The 15,064-nt window shown below is 42.5% G+C and overlaps 1 protein-coding gene across 12 annotated transcripts in view; it reads left to right on the top strand.

The window, feature by feature from the left end:
* Window positions 1–15,064, top strand: part of CAST (calpastatin) — a 145,220-nt gene that overhangs the window by 109,762 nt on the left and 20,394 nt on the right. For all 12 annotated transcript variants that reach the window (XM_014543997.1, XM_014543993.1, XM_014543994.1 and 9 more), the window contains 9 exons: window positions 570–671; window positions 3,648–3,731; window positions 4,676–4,723; window positions 5,841–5,936; window positions 7,635–7,730; window positions 11,583–11,684; window positions 12,185–12,268; window positions 13,806–13,856; window positions 14,019–14,090. In XM_014543997.1, coding sequence (XP_014399483.1) covers window positions 570–671; window positions 3,648–3,731; window positions 4,676–4,723; window positions 5,841–5,936; window positions 7,635–7,730; window positions 11,583–11,684; window positions 12,185–12,268; window positions 13,806–13,856; window positions 14,019–14,090 — 735 coding nt within the window. The remainder of the gene's footprint in view (window positions 1–569; window positions 672–3,647; window positions 3,732–4,675; window positions 4,724–5,840; window positions 5,937–7,634; window positions 7,731–11,582; window positions 11,685–12,184; window positions 12,269–13,805; window positions 13,857–14,018; window positions 14,091–15,064) is intronic.

The raw sequence follows: 15,064 nt of genomic DNA on the forward strand, positions 1-15,064 counted from the left end.
GCGCTCTGCCTCTCCCCTCCTGGAAGGGACAGTTTATTTTTATCTGGCTGGCGGAGGGGCAGTGAGAGCACCACACCCCGGAGAGTGGGTGTTCCCACAGGGAGCAGCCTTGGTGCCTGCAGAGAAGAAGGCGGCGGGGGCCACCCCAGGTCCCCCTGCTTTCTGGGCTTAGCTGCTTTGCTCAAGGACAGGGTTGCCAGAAGTCATTTTTAGAAAAAGAAAAGCAGGATAGTGAAAGTTCACTTTTTGCAGCTTTTATTTTGACATGGGTATTTTATAATGGCACAGTTATGATTATAGTGATACGTCTAGCTTGCTAAGGAAGAGGTGCAGTGCCCCTGGGACCACCGTTACTGTAGAAAGAGTCTTAGCCCCCATTCCACTCACTGGTAAGTTCTTTATTCTTTCTTTCTTTTGCCAGGTTTCAGATAAACTTGTCTTCCTAAAGTCCTTCCCCAACCCATGATTCGTCTTTTAGATTTAAAATGTGTATTTCACAAAGTGGATGGATTGTTCAGGCTGAGGAGATGCTCTCTTTTTTAATGGGCAGAATCTTTGCTTTGTCACAGGACTCAATGAGTGACCAGGCACTGGAGGCTCTTTCGGCTTCGCTGGGCCGCCGGAAGTCAGAACCTGAGCTCGACCTCAGCTCCATTAAGGAAGTTGACGAGGTACTGACCTTCGACTTCATATACAGAGCATGCTAGTCTGCAGGTTACAAAACTGAATGTGTTATGCATGTTTCAAATGATTGCACGACTCTTATTTTATTGGAGAGTTGAAATGGACTATTCTTCATTCTGCCTTACTTTCAGGGTCTCTGGGTAATTTAGAGACTTCTGGCTGGGGAGTTAGCAGCCAGAAGGATATTTGAGTGTTTGTCTTAAAAACCATCTAGAATTTTAATATTTAAAATTAACACTAATCTCCTCTGCCAATGCTTGAATGACAACTGACTAAACAAGATAACGTGGAGGCAGTGGGCTGTTGAGAAATAGGTTTGTCTACTCTTATGGAAATTGGAAATTTGTATTTTCAGAAGGGTGTGGGGTGACTCTGTTTATAAGGAGAGAAGCAGGTGACTGTAGGTGGGTAGGGAGTTCCTTTTTTTTTTTATAACTGTGGGGAAAGATGTTGAAAATTTGTCTCAAATTACAATAAAATCCAGCAGCAATTACTCTGTAACTGAGGCTGTCGCGTGCTTAGAGCATGATGCTGGGCAGTTTTTATCCCACCTCACTTAACAAGATCTTAACAAAGCCAAAGCAAGCTTGTATTGAGTGGAGTTTTAATATTACATTACAATTTTTAAAGAATTTTTCAACTGAGTCCTGTGGGGGGAAAGAGGACAGAAGAGAATTGCCCTGGGACATTCCCAGCAAGGCAGTGTGTGTGTGTGTGGGGCGGGGGCATAGATGGGGGGCAGGCATGGATGTGCAGCCTGGGCCCTTAGGAGCCACACCCTGTCAGCTGGGGGGTGGGGGTGGGGGTGGAGCTGGCAGGTGCTGCTGTCACAATGCCACTGCCTCCGCTGTCACTTCCTGTTCTGACTCACTGGGGAAGGCGAGTCTCACGGACTCCCAGCAACTCTCCCTGAGTCTGGGACCCCCCTGGTCCAGAATGGGCCAGTTTCTATCTTCGACTTTCCTCGAGGGCTCACCAGATGCAGTGTGGCACAACATGCTTGGTGAAGGCGAACACAAGGGAGCAGGGGAGACGGCCCTCGTCTTCCAGGACCAAGTAATGTATTGGGAAGAAAGGAAACTGATTAAAACACAAGGCGGGGTGCACATTACTGGGAACTGGACAGAAGCCCCGTCTAAAGTAAAGAGTGGACCAGGCAGAACCCAGGAGGCAGGGGTGTCAGCCCAAGTTGAGCTGGGGTTCCACCACCAGAGGGCTCCATGGCCATGAGCCTCAGGCTTCTTACAGATAATTAGGGTGATTAATGAGACAGTCATTAGGGGAGGGAAGGTATCAACATAAATCCCAGGACAAAAAAGAGTCTTAGAGGGATTAAAATTAGGTAAATAGATGTAACAATAAGTTAAATAGTGTAATGGTTTACTATCTGATGATGAATTCGTTACTTCCTGGGTAGTCTGATGGGATAAGACTGGTAAAGATCATATCCTACAGGAGTTCACAGCCACGCCGTACATTCCACCGGGGAGCTCTCTGAGCGAAAATTACATAGTGCTTCAGAGAAGGGGCCCATGCCTACTGGTCATTTTTATAAGGCATCGTAACACAAAATAATATTTATAATGATACTTCATTAGTCATCTCCCCCATTTCTATGTGTAGTTACCTAGTCTGGCGCTATTTCAATTGAGTAAACATTTACTTCCCATGCCTACAGTGCAGGCATTTAAAGAATATAAAGATCAAAGGAATAGAAAGGATCTAGCTGGGCAGGTACTTCTCCTGTGGGCAGGCCTGAGCAAAAGTGGGGATGGGGGAGGCCAGTCCTACCAAACAGGTGACCGTGCCTTTCAGGAAGGCTGGTTGATAGGCAGAGACCCCACAAATCTCTGAATTGAGAACCACTAATCATAGGCCTTCTTCCATATCTGCAGTAGAATATAACTGGAAATGTTAAAAAAAACACAACTTTCATCCCTTATTGAGAGTTGTTATGCTATAAAACATATAAAACTGTAGAACATATATAGAACAATAAAACTGTATCCCAAAGCCTAGAAGAGTGCCTGGTTCATTAAAGTGCTTAATCTTTTTAAATGAATCAATTAACTAATCATTCAATGGAGAAGTACAATCTTAGGCTGAGATGTAGGTGGGAGCAGTGGGTTGAGCTGGGATTTGCTGAGTGACACCTGCCCGCCTTTGTGCCCAGGAGCTCCTTGGTTTGGGGTTTAAATCTGTGCCTTGCTATAGGTACACATTGTGACATATCATGGAACTTCGCCTTACTCACCAATTGTTTAAAATGCAGATGTTATATCCTGGAAGCCAGCGATCTATTATAGAACTACTGTACCCTTTTATGTCTAATGGAGTTGGTAGTTCATGGTTCACTGATCCAGTGAAGCCCTGGTGATATTGAAGGGAGTCCTTGTAAAAGAGGCAAAGCTAGCTGTCCATGGATCAGCCAGGATTGGTGATGGGCTGCTTCTCCCGTTTCCGAGCTGTGGTTAACACTCAGGAGGATTGGGTTTCTCCCCTGTACAGAGCTGCCTCATTGAGTAAGAAAGATGAAGGCTGTTGAAATAATTGCAACTAACTTCTGCACTGTGCCTGACTGTCTCATAGGATATTTTATTCACTTTCCTCTGGCGATCCTTACAAGTCAGTAGCTGGATAAGGATTATCAGTAGGCCCATTTTATAGCTGAAGAAACTGAGCCAAAGAAAGACTAAGTGGCTCCCCGAGGTCATGCAGCGCCTGAGAGCAGGGCTGGGCCACCTCCCCGGGATTCCTGGCTGTTTTTCTCGGTCACCCCACATGCTGCCTTCCTCAAAGCCACTCACCGCGGTCTTTGCTTTGTGGTTTGCAAAGCCCTTACAGACACTTTTGTCTGAATTGGTCTCTACACCACCTATGAAGTACATACATAAAGTGATACCATCTTGTTTTACATATATTATCCAAATGTTTACTTATTTTATTGTCTCCATTTTCGTCAGGCAAAATCCAAAGAAGAGAAACGAGAAAAGTGTGGTGAAGATGACGAAACAGTCCCAGAGGAGTACAGATTGAAACCAGCCACGGTACATTGTTAGCCACGGCGCACACAGCAGCGCGTGCCTCTGGCTTTCCATGGCGTTTTGGGTGTCTTTCCCAGGAAGCGGGAGGACATGTCTGTTTTGGTTTCTATACTAACTCTGAAAGCCCTGGACCCTTTCATCTCTGCTCTCTAGAGTTGGACCCCGTAAGGGATGGTTTCCTAAGTAGTGACCAAGTGGTAATTAAAATTCCCACAAATTCAAGCTTTTCTACTATTTACAATACTTGATGTAGATCCTTTACCTTAAAGCAGAAGGGACAATCTGGGAATACTTTTTTTCTCTAACTGCTATCTGGATAAAAGCACCATAGATCTCAGTGGTGGGTAGAAACGTAGGCTGTTTATCATTGTCCTCAGTTAAGGTTTTGTTTTGAGGTCAGAATGGTGGACGAATGCCTGTAATTATAGCTGTAATATGTCTTTGAAGTAATCACATAAACATATGATAGAAAATAGTTGTGATTCTCATATATGTTCATACATGGAAAGTTTTTCACTTTTAGAAATACTCTAAATTGTGAAACCTCATATCCAAAAAAACTGAAAGAGTATTTTAGGAATAATATCTACCTCTTCACCCTGGGTTGGAAAATTGACACTTAAAAATATATATATTTCATTAATGTAGCTGCACCTTTCTCGCCAAATATATTTTAAATTCAATTTTCCTATTGAATAGGTAAAATTTTTAAAGCAACTTTTAAAGAAAAGTACATGTGCATTATATTTGATATTTGTTCTCTTGATTTTTACATTTCAACTCTTTATTCTGATACTTTATAAATAAATCTTAAATAGAAATTCACTCAAATATGAGTAGAAAAAAGCTTTCTTCTCATATCCTGCAATTTTCCAAGACAAACATAATGGGATATGAAAGCAAAAGTTTCTATTTAGTTTTCAATGAATTTTCAATTTCATTTGCAGGATAAAGATGGAAAACCACTATTGCCAGAGCCTGAAGAAAAACCAAAGGTTGGGAAATAAGTTTTTTCTGGATACTTACAGAACAGTAGAGCTGTAAAGTATAAATTCAGATAATTGTGACAGAAGGATAAGGATAGCAACACTTGGCACAGATCTGTGACTCCTTTTCACATATTTATTTTCTTCATGGATTAGCACTAGACTGTTATACATTGCAAGGTGACATCCCCTGCACATTAAGAGCTAATGTCAAGAGGCCCTTAAATCAGATTAACACTTTACTTGAGTTTGATTCTAATCACAGCAGCAAATACTCTAATGATTCCGCACTGCCATCACTTAAGTTGGTTTGGTATCAACCAGCAACATTTATTAATCACTTACTATGTGCCTGACATTGTGCTAGATGCCTTTCATATGCTGTCTTTTTGTGTCCTCACTAAAAGAGGAAGGTGCTATTATTATTCCCATTTTATAGGTGAGGAAACAGATTGTGTAAATAGCCTTAAGTCACACAGTTAGAACATAGCATGGCCAGGAATCCAAATTCAGGCTGCCCAACTCAGGGCCCCGATTTTGAATTCTGTCATAGGTTACTCTTATTAGGCAAAATCACCACATGCCCTAAGCAGATAATCCACCTCACCTGCAGGAACTAAGGGTAACACAACTTTCCTGCCAAAACCCCACGTAGTCATAGGAGAGGAGAACATACTCTATTCTTCCTCTGACTTATGCAGACAGCAAGTCAGTGGGAAGGAGAAAAAACAATCACAAAAGAAAAACTACACATATCTTCATTAGAAAGAACAGGCAATTTTATTTGAGCAAAATTACTCTGTAATTGAAGTGTCAAGAAAACTTTATTAACATTTTTGTGGCACTGAGGTGTCTAATATTCCTTATTTGTTGCATAATATTTATCTTACATTGATAAATGAAATGTCCTCTATAAACTAGCTTTTGTTCACATTGATGTTTCTTTCTCTACTTCTCCCTTCCTCTCTCAAAATCAATAAAAATATTTTAAAAAATAAATTAGCTCTTGGTTTTATATCTCATATTTCCTAATTTGTGTTAATCAGAAAAAATTCTCTATGAAAACTTTTTTTTAATGAAGTAGAAAATACCAACTTTCTAATATACAATGTCTCTTGTATTACAGCCCCGGAGTGAATCAGAACTCATTGATGAGCTTTCGGAAGATTTTGACCAGGCTAAATGTAAAGAAAAGCCATCTAAGTCAACTGAAAAAACAGAAGTATGTTTCTAAAAACAAGTCTCTAGCTTTGTTTTTTTAAAAATGATTTTCTAAAATCTTAAAGATATGATGCCAAAAGTGTTTTAACATGAAGTGGTTAATAAGAAAGCCCATTATGCTGTCTTTCTCTACACGCAGCTTTTGTTTTGCCTTTTTCCCCAAGGTGCTTTCTTTCCCCAAGCTGACCTTGACTTTCTTGCAATTTAAGACCTGTAATTATTCCTGCAGGAAAGCGTTCACACCCATGCTTTCCTTTCTATTCCTGCCTCTGTGACTGACCTAGCTAACATTGTCATCACCACTCTCCTCAAGATGGAAATGGCCTCTGTCTTCAGTCTCCTTCCAGTCCGTCCTATATGTCCACCAGCATTCCTTCTTGAGCATGCTTGTAGTCACGTCGTTCCCCTGCTCCAGCCTTCAGGAGCTACCCATTTCCTGCAGAAGAAAAATTTATGCTAATGTGTTCTGGCCCCAGCTTCCTTTTCTACCCAGGTGCATCCCCACATCACTAAACTATGACATTGAATGTGTGTCTCCATGGCTTTGCTCACATGGTTCCTTCCATCTGGAATAACCTTCCCTCCTAATTCTACATCAATTCAAATCTTAGTCATCCCTTTAAGGCTGTGCTAAAATATGGCCTTTGTCTCCTGCTTTCCCCTCCCCAAACCTGACCACACTTCCAACTCTAATTCAGCAAGATATAACATGCCAGGGAGTCTGTAGTTCTTTCTTTATATATCCCTGTTAAGGCATTTGTTGCAAACAAGTTATTAGCTCTTGGTCCTTTTTTTTGTTTTTTTGTTGTTGTTTGTTTGTTTTGTTCTTGGTCCTTTACACCTTACATTTATACATAGTTTTAAATAGTAAGGTCTTTGAAGAAGAAATCATACCCTATTAATAGTCATCTGCTAAACACCGTGCACATAGGATAGATTTCCATAAATGCCTGGATTATAGTTTATTTGAATTCTTACCTTGTGATAAAATAAAGCTCTCAAACTTTAGCATACATCAGCATCACCTGATGGTTTGTTAAAACAGATTGCTGTGCCCTACCCCTAGAATTTCTGATTTAGTGATGTTGGCGTGGGGGCCTGAGAATTTACATTTCTAATAAGTTCTCTGGAAATGCTGAGGCTGCTGGTCCAGGGACCACACTCTGAGAACTCCTGGGATAGTCTTACTGCTTGCATTTGTAGATAGCTGTTTACAATGTGCAGGGTGCTCTTAGATACATAAAAATGATGTATTTGTGTAAAATATTGCATTGTATTATATGATTGATATATGATGAGAAATAATTTATAAAAATAAGAAATTAGAAATAATAGTTGCTAAAATTGATTGCATTTACTGTTTCCAGGTACTATGCAAAACACTTCACATGTTTTATCTCCTTGAAGCCCCCTGTTAACACTTGATATATAGGTACTACTATTGTTCTCACTTTTCAGATGTGGAAACTGAGTCTTAACCTACCTAAGCAGAGAGGTAAAACTACTAGTAAGTTGAAATAACGGTAGCCGAAGAGCTTTAACGTGCCTTGACTTATTCACTATTCAACAACCTTAGGTGTCCAGGAAAATCACGCTCACAGCGTATTCTATAGCTGAGTGTATTGTTGATTCATCATTGTTCAGTGTTACTAGCCAGATAGCTCAAAAAATGCGTCATCGTACGGGCTTCTTCCCACAGGAACCGCAGGCCGCCGCCCCGGCTCCGGTGGGAGAGGATGTGCCTCGCGCCTCCTTGTGCAGTGTGCAGTCAGCACCACCCAAGCCCGCGGCCTTGGTGAGTGGTCCTCTGGGCACTGAGAAGTGTCCCGGGAAAGTGATATTCCTCCCATGCACTGTCTGCTCTTGCACCAACCTATGGTTTTATTCTGACACAACAAGTAATCTTCTCTAGTCGCTACTGTTTGGGGCTTCAGGGTGTGCTGGAAAGTCAGGCTATATTTAAATTTTTAATTAGATTCCTGTAAGCTGTGTTTTTTCTTGCACCTTCTGAAATCCTTTCTAGTTCCTCAGTGATGGTGAGTAATCATGCTTTTTCACTTTCCTGCATTTTTCGAGCCTATTTGGAGTTCCACAAAGAGCCCGATCTCCCTTTTCCTGACTCCCGGGGGGACAATCTGCACCAGTATCATCAGGACCCCACTCCCACCTGAAGGGGAGAGATTGACTCAGCTCCTCTCCCTTCTTCATTTCTTGCATCTCTCTCACTTTCTATCTTTTGGATGAATTCTGATATTTAACTAGTTGTACCTTTGTGTCCTTTTGAATTCACTAGCCCATAGAGCCTGACTTAGAAAATAACATCAGTGGACTATGTTTCAGTACCATGGACTTGGTGGCTCTGTACTCTGAATAGTTAACCTGTTCTAGATGCTTTACAGTATCTTCTTAAATTTTCACAGGGAAAGGATACAGACTGATCATCTGTTATAGATGAGGGAAATGAACCTATAAACTGACCTTGAACAAGCAACTTAACCTTTCAGAACTGTAGCTGAAATGAAAATATGGCTCCAGCCCTAAGCTACCTTCAAGTCTAGTGTGGATATGGGTCAGATCTCACGCTTACGGCACAACTTGATCACTCGTGTGGAAAAGGGCACAGGGACTGTGGGTGCCTCACCCTCTGTGAGAATTAGGAAAGGCTTGCAGGTGATGGGCAGCGTCACACTGAGGGTGGGAGTAGCGCTGTTTCATGGGGAGACCAGTGAGCCGAGGACAGGCCAAGCACCGGGTGTGCGGCACTTGGGATACTTGGGATATGTGCATCTAGGTGTTTGAGGTGTAGGGCAAGTGGATGTCCGGAAATGGCTCTTCCCACCAGGGAAGTCCTTGGTGCCAACTGCAAATCCCCTCAAAGCCCAGGGTCTCACTCCTGCCATATGCAAGATTTGAGCCCCCCCTCTTTTTTGAGGTTTCAGGGTACTCTCTAGAACAGTGGTTCTCAACCTTCCTAATGCCGCGACCCTTTAATACAGTTCCTCATGTTGTGGTGACCCCCAACCATAAAATTATTTTCGTTGCTACTTCATAACTGTAATTTTGCTACTGTTATGAATCGTAATGTAAATATCTGATATGCAGGATGTATTTTCATTGTTACAAATTGAACATAATTAAAGCATAGTGATTAATCACAAAAACAATATGTAATTATGTATGTGTTTTCCGATGCTCTTAGGCGACCCCTGTGAAAGGGTCGTTCGACCCCCAAAAGGGTCGCGACCCACAGGTTGAGAACCGCTGCTCTAGACGTTCAGCATTGTGGGAGCCAGGCACAGGCCATGGTGGCAAAGACCAGGAGAGAGGAGAGAACCTGAGAACAGGTTGGAGAAGGAGTAGGAACAGAGGCCGTGATGGGAATCAGGACGATAATAGCCAGCATTCCAGGGCAGAACCCTGTGACCTAAGCATGTGTCATCCACTTCTCATGCCAAGTGTGACTGCCAGGGCCTCAGAGGGCTCAGTTACTTCCTCTCCAACCTCACCCTGGGCGTTCAGTGGACAGAAAACAAACAGAGCTCCTGTTTTCCCGCTCTCTGACCCCCTTTCCCGGGCCTGTGCCCCAGCAGCTCTGGTTACCACAGTTGCCAAGATTACCGTCACCGAGGTTCGCTGGCATTTCTGGGATTGTGACACCCTTGGGAACCAGAGAGAATAGCTACAGTGTGTGATAAAGGTCAGAGGACTCGAGAAAGGCTTGAGGATTAGTGAGCAAAAGGTAACAAAGACCAGAGGCAGGAGGTGACCATGTGGTTCTTGTTTGTATGTAAAGAACGTTTATTGAGGAAATCCAGAGACCCGAGTTCTGGTTCTGAATCTGACAACGTGAAATGCTATAGAAATAGAAGTTTTAGTCCTTAGTCCTATTTCCAGATTCCTTAGTTCTTAAGACTGCTGCTGCTTCTCCAAGCTTTTCTGTTGCACTTTTTTTTCCCCATGAAATTTATTGGGGTGATGTTGGTTAATAAAATGATATAGGTTTCAAGTGTCCAGTTCTATGATTTACCATTTGTATATTGCATTGTACGTTTACCACCCAAAGTCAAATTTTCTTCTACCACCATATATTTGACCCCCTTTGCCCTACCTTCCCCACCTCCCTTCCCTCTGGTAACCACCATACTGTTGTCTGTGTCTATGAATTTTTGTTTGTTTTTCTTATCTGTTCATTTGTTGCTTTCAGTTTTATATCCACCCATGTTGTCACAAGAGGCAGTATTTCATCTTTTTTTTAAGGCTGGAAATCACTTATTTCTTAAGTCAGAGGACAGAGGCTCAGGAAACACTGGTTTCGAAAGATTCTACAGCAGAGAGTAAGAGCAGACGTGGAGTGTGAGCAGGTGTCTGGGATCAGATAGCAACTCGAGTTGCTTGGCTAAGATTTGGGATTGCTGCAACTCTTGCAATTTAGATATAATCCCAAACAAATTAGTTACAGCAGGGATTTTTGTTGCTCTTGGAATAAAATCTATGCAGCGTCCAACCACTAGATGGTGATAAATCACTTTCCACTTAGGCTCCTTTTCCTCGGTGGTGGTACTTCCTTAGGCAGTGCAGTTTAGCAGAGAAACAACTTTTTTCACTTGGAATGATGGCCAAGCTATACAAGAGAAAGAGACTTTTACTCTAAAATCCCAATATATACTCAGTATGAGGTCATAGACTTTTCTGATAAGAATAAAGTTTGGGAGACTGTTTAATTCAGGGGCTTTCATATTTTTGACCAAGACCAATAGTAGGAAATGTATTGATATCACAACCTAGGACCCACACAATAGAAATAGCTGTTTAATAAGTGGTACTTATCCTTGTTATGCAAGATGTGTTCTGGTCTACTGTTTCATTCAAAAACAAAATGTCCTGCCCACGAACTCTAAATTGATTTCACGAGCCATTAACATGTGGCTCATGGCCTGTGGTTTGGAAGAAGCCAGATATAGTCCTTTCTTTTAGCCCAAACGTAGTTAGTTTCTTCTTTGTTTTCCCTTTTATACCATTTATGCTCGATGTCCACCCACGTTCTCACTACATCATGAGGGAGCACATTTCATTTGAACCGGACCACAGTGTCATTGTGCCCCTCGGGTCAGCCAGCCACAGGCGTTCACCTGGGTCAGCGTGAATCCCTTTGAGCAGGTGAGGCCAGCTTGCCAACGTGGACTTCTGTGCCTCAGCCGGAGCCCCCCCCACCCCCCTCCGGGACAGCCAGGCTGGTTCACAGCACATCGAGAAGAATGTCCTCTCCTGGGTTCCTCTGGCAACCTTTCCTTCGCCGCCTCAAGAACAGTCTCAGAAAACCACTCCTTTCTTCTGTCCTGGCTATCAGCTTGTCTGTGGTGCACCTATTCCGTTGCCTGCCTTATATCCAAACCAAAACCGCTGGGTTATAGCTTACAAGTTTCTCAGTGTCAGTATATGCGTTGCACACACTTCATGCTTAATACATGAAACTTGCTCTGATTTCTAACGTAGATTCTAATTCAGTTGATAATCCAAATGATTAAAAGATAACATGCGCTTCTTATCCAGGTCTGAAATAAGGATGTGCCCTTCTGAATTGTTAGATGTAGTCTCTTTCAAGGGAGGCACTAACCCCCTATTTCGTGCATCCGCTCCTGTATTGTAGAAGGGCATGGTGCCAGACGACGCTGTGGAAGCCTTGGCTGGCAGCCTGGGGGAACGGGAGGCGGACCCAGAAGATGGAAAGCCGGCGGAGGATAAAGTCAAGGTAATGGCAGCTCAGATGCTTCTAGAAATAACTACCATTGATCACCCTCAGTCCCCAAATAAGTGCGTCATTTTTTAGAATGTTTCCCACAACACGTGACCAGCTGGCTTTCCCTGTTGCTGCACTCGCCCTGCTTAAGAAGCTCGGCCTGAGCGAGCATCAGGCGTGAGCACGGCGGTGGATGGACAGCATGCCCGTGTCAGAGTCCGGGCTCTCCCCTGGCCCACCTGCACGCCTGTTGCCCAGGGCTCGGGAGAGAAGTGGCAGTTGCCTGCTTCCTCGGGACTTCCTTGGAGCCCAGCAGGCTCCGTGGTGGGGTCTGAGCCTGCTATACTGGGACACTGTTAAAGATTAAGGTGCCGTCGGAACTCTGCACGTAGGGTCATATGTACGTTCTAACCTAACGATGTACTAGTATTTACCTCAACTTTAGTCATTCAGGCAGCCGCTCTATGGAGAAAAGATGTATTGACAATGGAAATGGTGTAATTTCTATTTAGGAGAAAACCAAAGAGGAGGATCGTGAAAAGCTTGGTGAAAAAGAAGAAACAATTCCTCCTGACTATAGACTAGAAGAGGCCAAGGTAAATAGGCTGGGGTGTATTTTCTACTTTATTTTAATTCATACTGAATTCCACATACGTAAAAAGGGCCATGGAAGCAGACCTGGAATATAAAGATCTGTTTCTTAATACTTCAAATACCAAGTAGTATTGATATCCTGTTAGTGCACCAGATGTGAAGCTAAAATATTCCTAACTGGCATTTTTAGTCCTCCCTGAAGTAAAAATAATCTAAGGTCTAAGCTACCTAATTTTTTCCATGGTTTGTTACAATAGCAGAAGAAAACTTAGAAAGCTTTATATAGATAGGAAAATGGAAAGGGACAGTTGTTTCCTATGAGGGAAAATTTGCAACTTTTAGATATAAAGAAAAAAATAAGCGCCATTTTCTTTATTTTGGATGTACAGGTTGTTCAGAACAAGTGACAGGGGAGACCCCAGTATGAATCTTGTAGTTTAAGTTCGGCCACTTGAACAGGAGCAGATGCATGGGCAGTAGAACAGACGCCAGTCATCTCCATTATGTGCCGTTACCTAAGAGGATATCCAACTAAACATGAACAGTTCAGGAAAATCCACCTGCTACTCCCCTTCCTTGTCCCATGTGCACTGCTCCTTTTGTCTGGCAAAGATGGGAGCTCTATTGAGCTCTCCCAGGTTAAGCGTTTATTATTCTGCTTGCTTCTGCATTTTTTTTAAATCCTCACCCAAGGGTATTTTTCCATTTGAATTTAGAGAGAGGAATATCAAAGTGAGAGAAACACATCGATTGGCTGCCTCCTGCACAAACCCCAACCTGAGCCCGGGCCAGGGAGAAGCCTGCAACCGGAATCAAACCGGGACCCTTGGGTCCACAGGCCAATGCTATCCGCTGAGGAAAACAGGCTAGGGCTGCTTCTGATTTCACAGTTCAGTTGAGACCATGGCATTTCTATTAGTAATATGGGCTCGTGTGTTTGCTGTCGCAAGGTTTTTAGAGAGCTTCTTACCGGCCACATGTTCTGTCCCTACTCGCCCCCTCCCCAAATGTGTAGAGGCAGGTCACTCTCTTCCTCATGGGATGTTGGTTGCTTTCTCGTTCCCTTTGCTGAATTTTAGTAGCAGTTGATTGGCTTTCCCTGACCACTTTGTTTGGTGGAAGTTTCATGTTGCCTCTAAAGTTAACCAGCTTTTTCTAAGCAACTCTGCAAGCCCTCCGACCCCCAGGCTCACCCCAGGCTCCCACAGCGTCCTGCAGGCGCCCTGTCACAGCGCCATGCGCCGCACTACCTGAACTGTTCACGTGTTTTTTCCGGCACTTGTTTGTGGGCTTCCAAGGTCACACGCTGCCCCATCTGCTTTGTAGCCCTTGTGCCCGGGGAGTGCCTGGTATATGTGAGCTGTTTGGTGCCATGAACTAATTATGGCATATTCTCTGGCGAGAGACTCTGTTTCCTGAAATGATGATCTAATTGATAACGCACAGCAACATCAGGTATAACCTGATAATGTTTACAAGGGTCCATCCTTAGGATGAATGCGAAATGACTCAGTGCCATGTTTTTCTCCCCCTGGATAGGACAAAGACGGAAAACCACTCCTGCCGAAAGAGTCCAAGGAATCGCTCCCAGTAAGCAAGCCAGTTTTCTCTGAGCATGTCTTTCTCACGTGGCCCTGACTGTAATTCAGGAAGGGCATAGCTCTTCTTAATGAGTTGACCAGCTTATGAATACTAACGTCATTTTGAAGATGAGACAAATGAGGTGTCTGATACATTTCCTGGTTCTTGCAGCCCTTGAGTGAAGACTTCCTTCTTGATGCCTTGTCTAAGGACTTCGGTGGACCCCCAGACACTTCACCACTTGTAAGTCTGAAACTCCTGGTTTTATTTCCTCAGTTTCAGAGTGGCAGAAATCAGTGGAAACCTGTGACTTAGAATTTGACTTGGGAGCTGAGGAAACAGTCACAGAATTAATGGCCCTCAACCCACAGTAGCCACTAAAAATGTGTTGCATCATGAAATAGTAAATATTGTTCCAGCACAGTTAATATTTTCAACAGTGTCCCTAATTAAACCAGTGAGCATGTACTCTATCAAGTACACCTATGAAAAGAGAATTTCAAATTGAGTTTATCTAAAACTACTTCTTAGACAACTTTACCAATTGATATTCTACAATTTGGTCATTTTCCAAATTACCTCTAAGGAAACTTAGCTTCCTGTGGAATAGATAGACCTTCAAAGGGAATTCTGTTACTAGAAAGTTTGGAAAATGTTGGGTAACCATAAGCTGGTTTCTCCACTGTAGGATTTTCAGGACTTTTTGTATGCGAACATATTGTAAGTCTTTTGGAGTTTCCAAACATATGTAACTGCAGAACCTTTTCTGTGGAGTCTGGGTTATTTAATCCTATGTGGACAATGGCATGGAAAATATGTATCAGTTGAGAAATAGAATAAGTGACAAGTAGAAGAAAATAATGATTCCTTGGAGTTGTCAGAAGTTTTTGCTCTCACCTTTGTACATAACATTATGTATGCTATGTATATTAGTAACAGATTAGAAAATATAATTATCTAACAAGATGTAGACATATATACAGAAAACTGCAATAGAAGACATAAATAAAAAAACAAGAATATGAAGAAATTAAAACCCATACATCTAAGGCAGTTTGATAAATGTCTTAAAAGGATGACAACAATTATTTCCAGTCATTTTTAAGTTAATATTTTTTAAAAGTAGTAATGTTACTTTAATATAACTCAAAGTTATTCTGAAATATATTTGAAAGGGAATGCATAAAAATGTGAAAAAAAATACTGAAAAACATTTT

The sequence above is a fragment of the Myotis brandtii genome, unplaced genomic scaffold (genome assembly GCF_000412655.1).
Source record: "Myotis brandtii unplaced genomic scaffold, ASM41265v1 scaffold344, whole genome shotgun sequence".
In the NCBI taxonomy this organism is placed as follows: domain Eukaryota; kingdom Metazoa; phylum Chordata; class Mammalia; order Chiroptera; family Vespertilionidae; genus Myotis; species Myotis brandtii.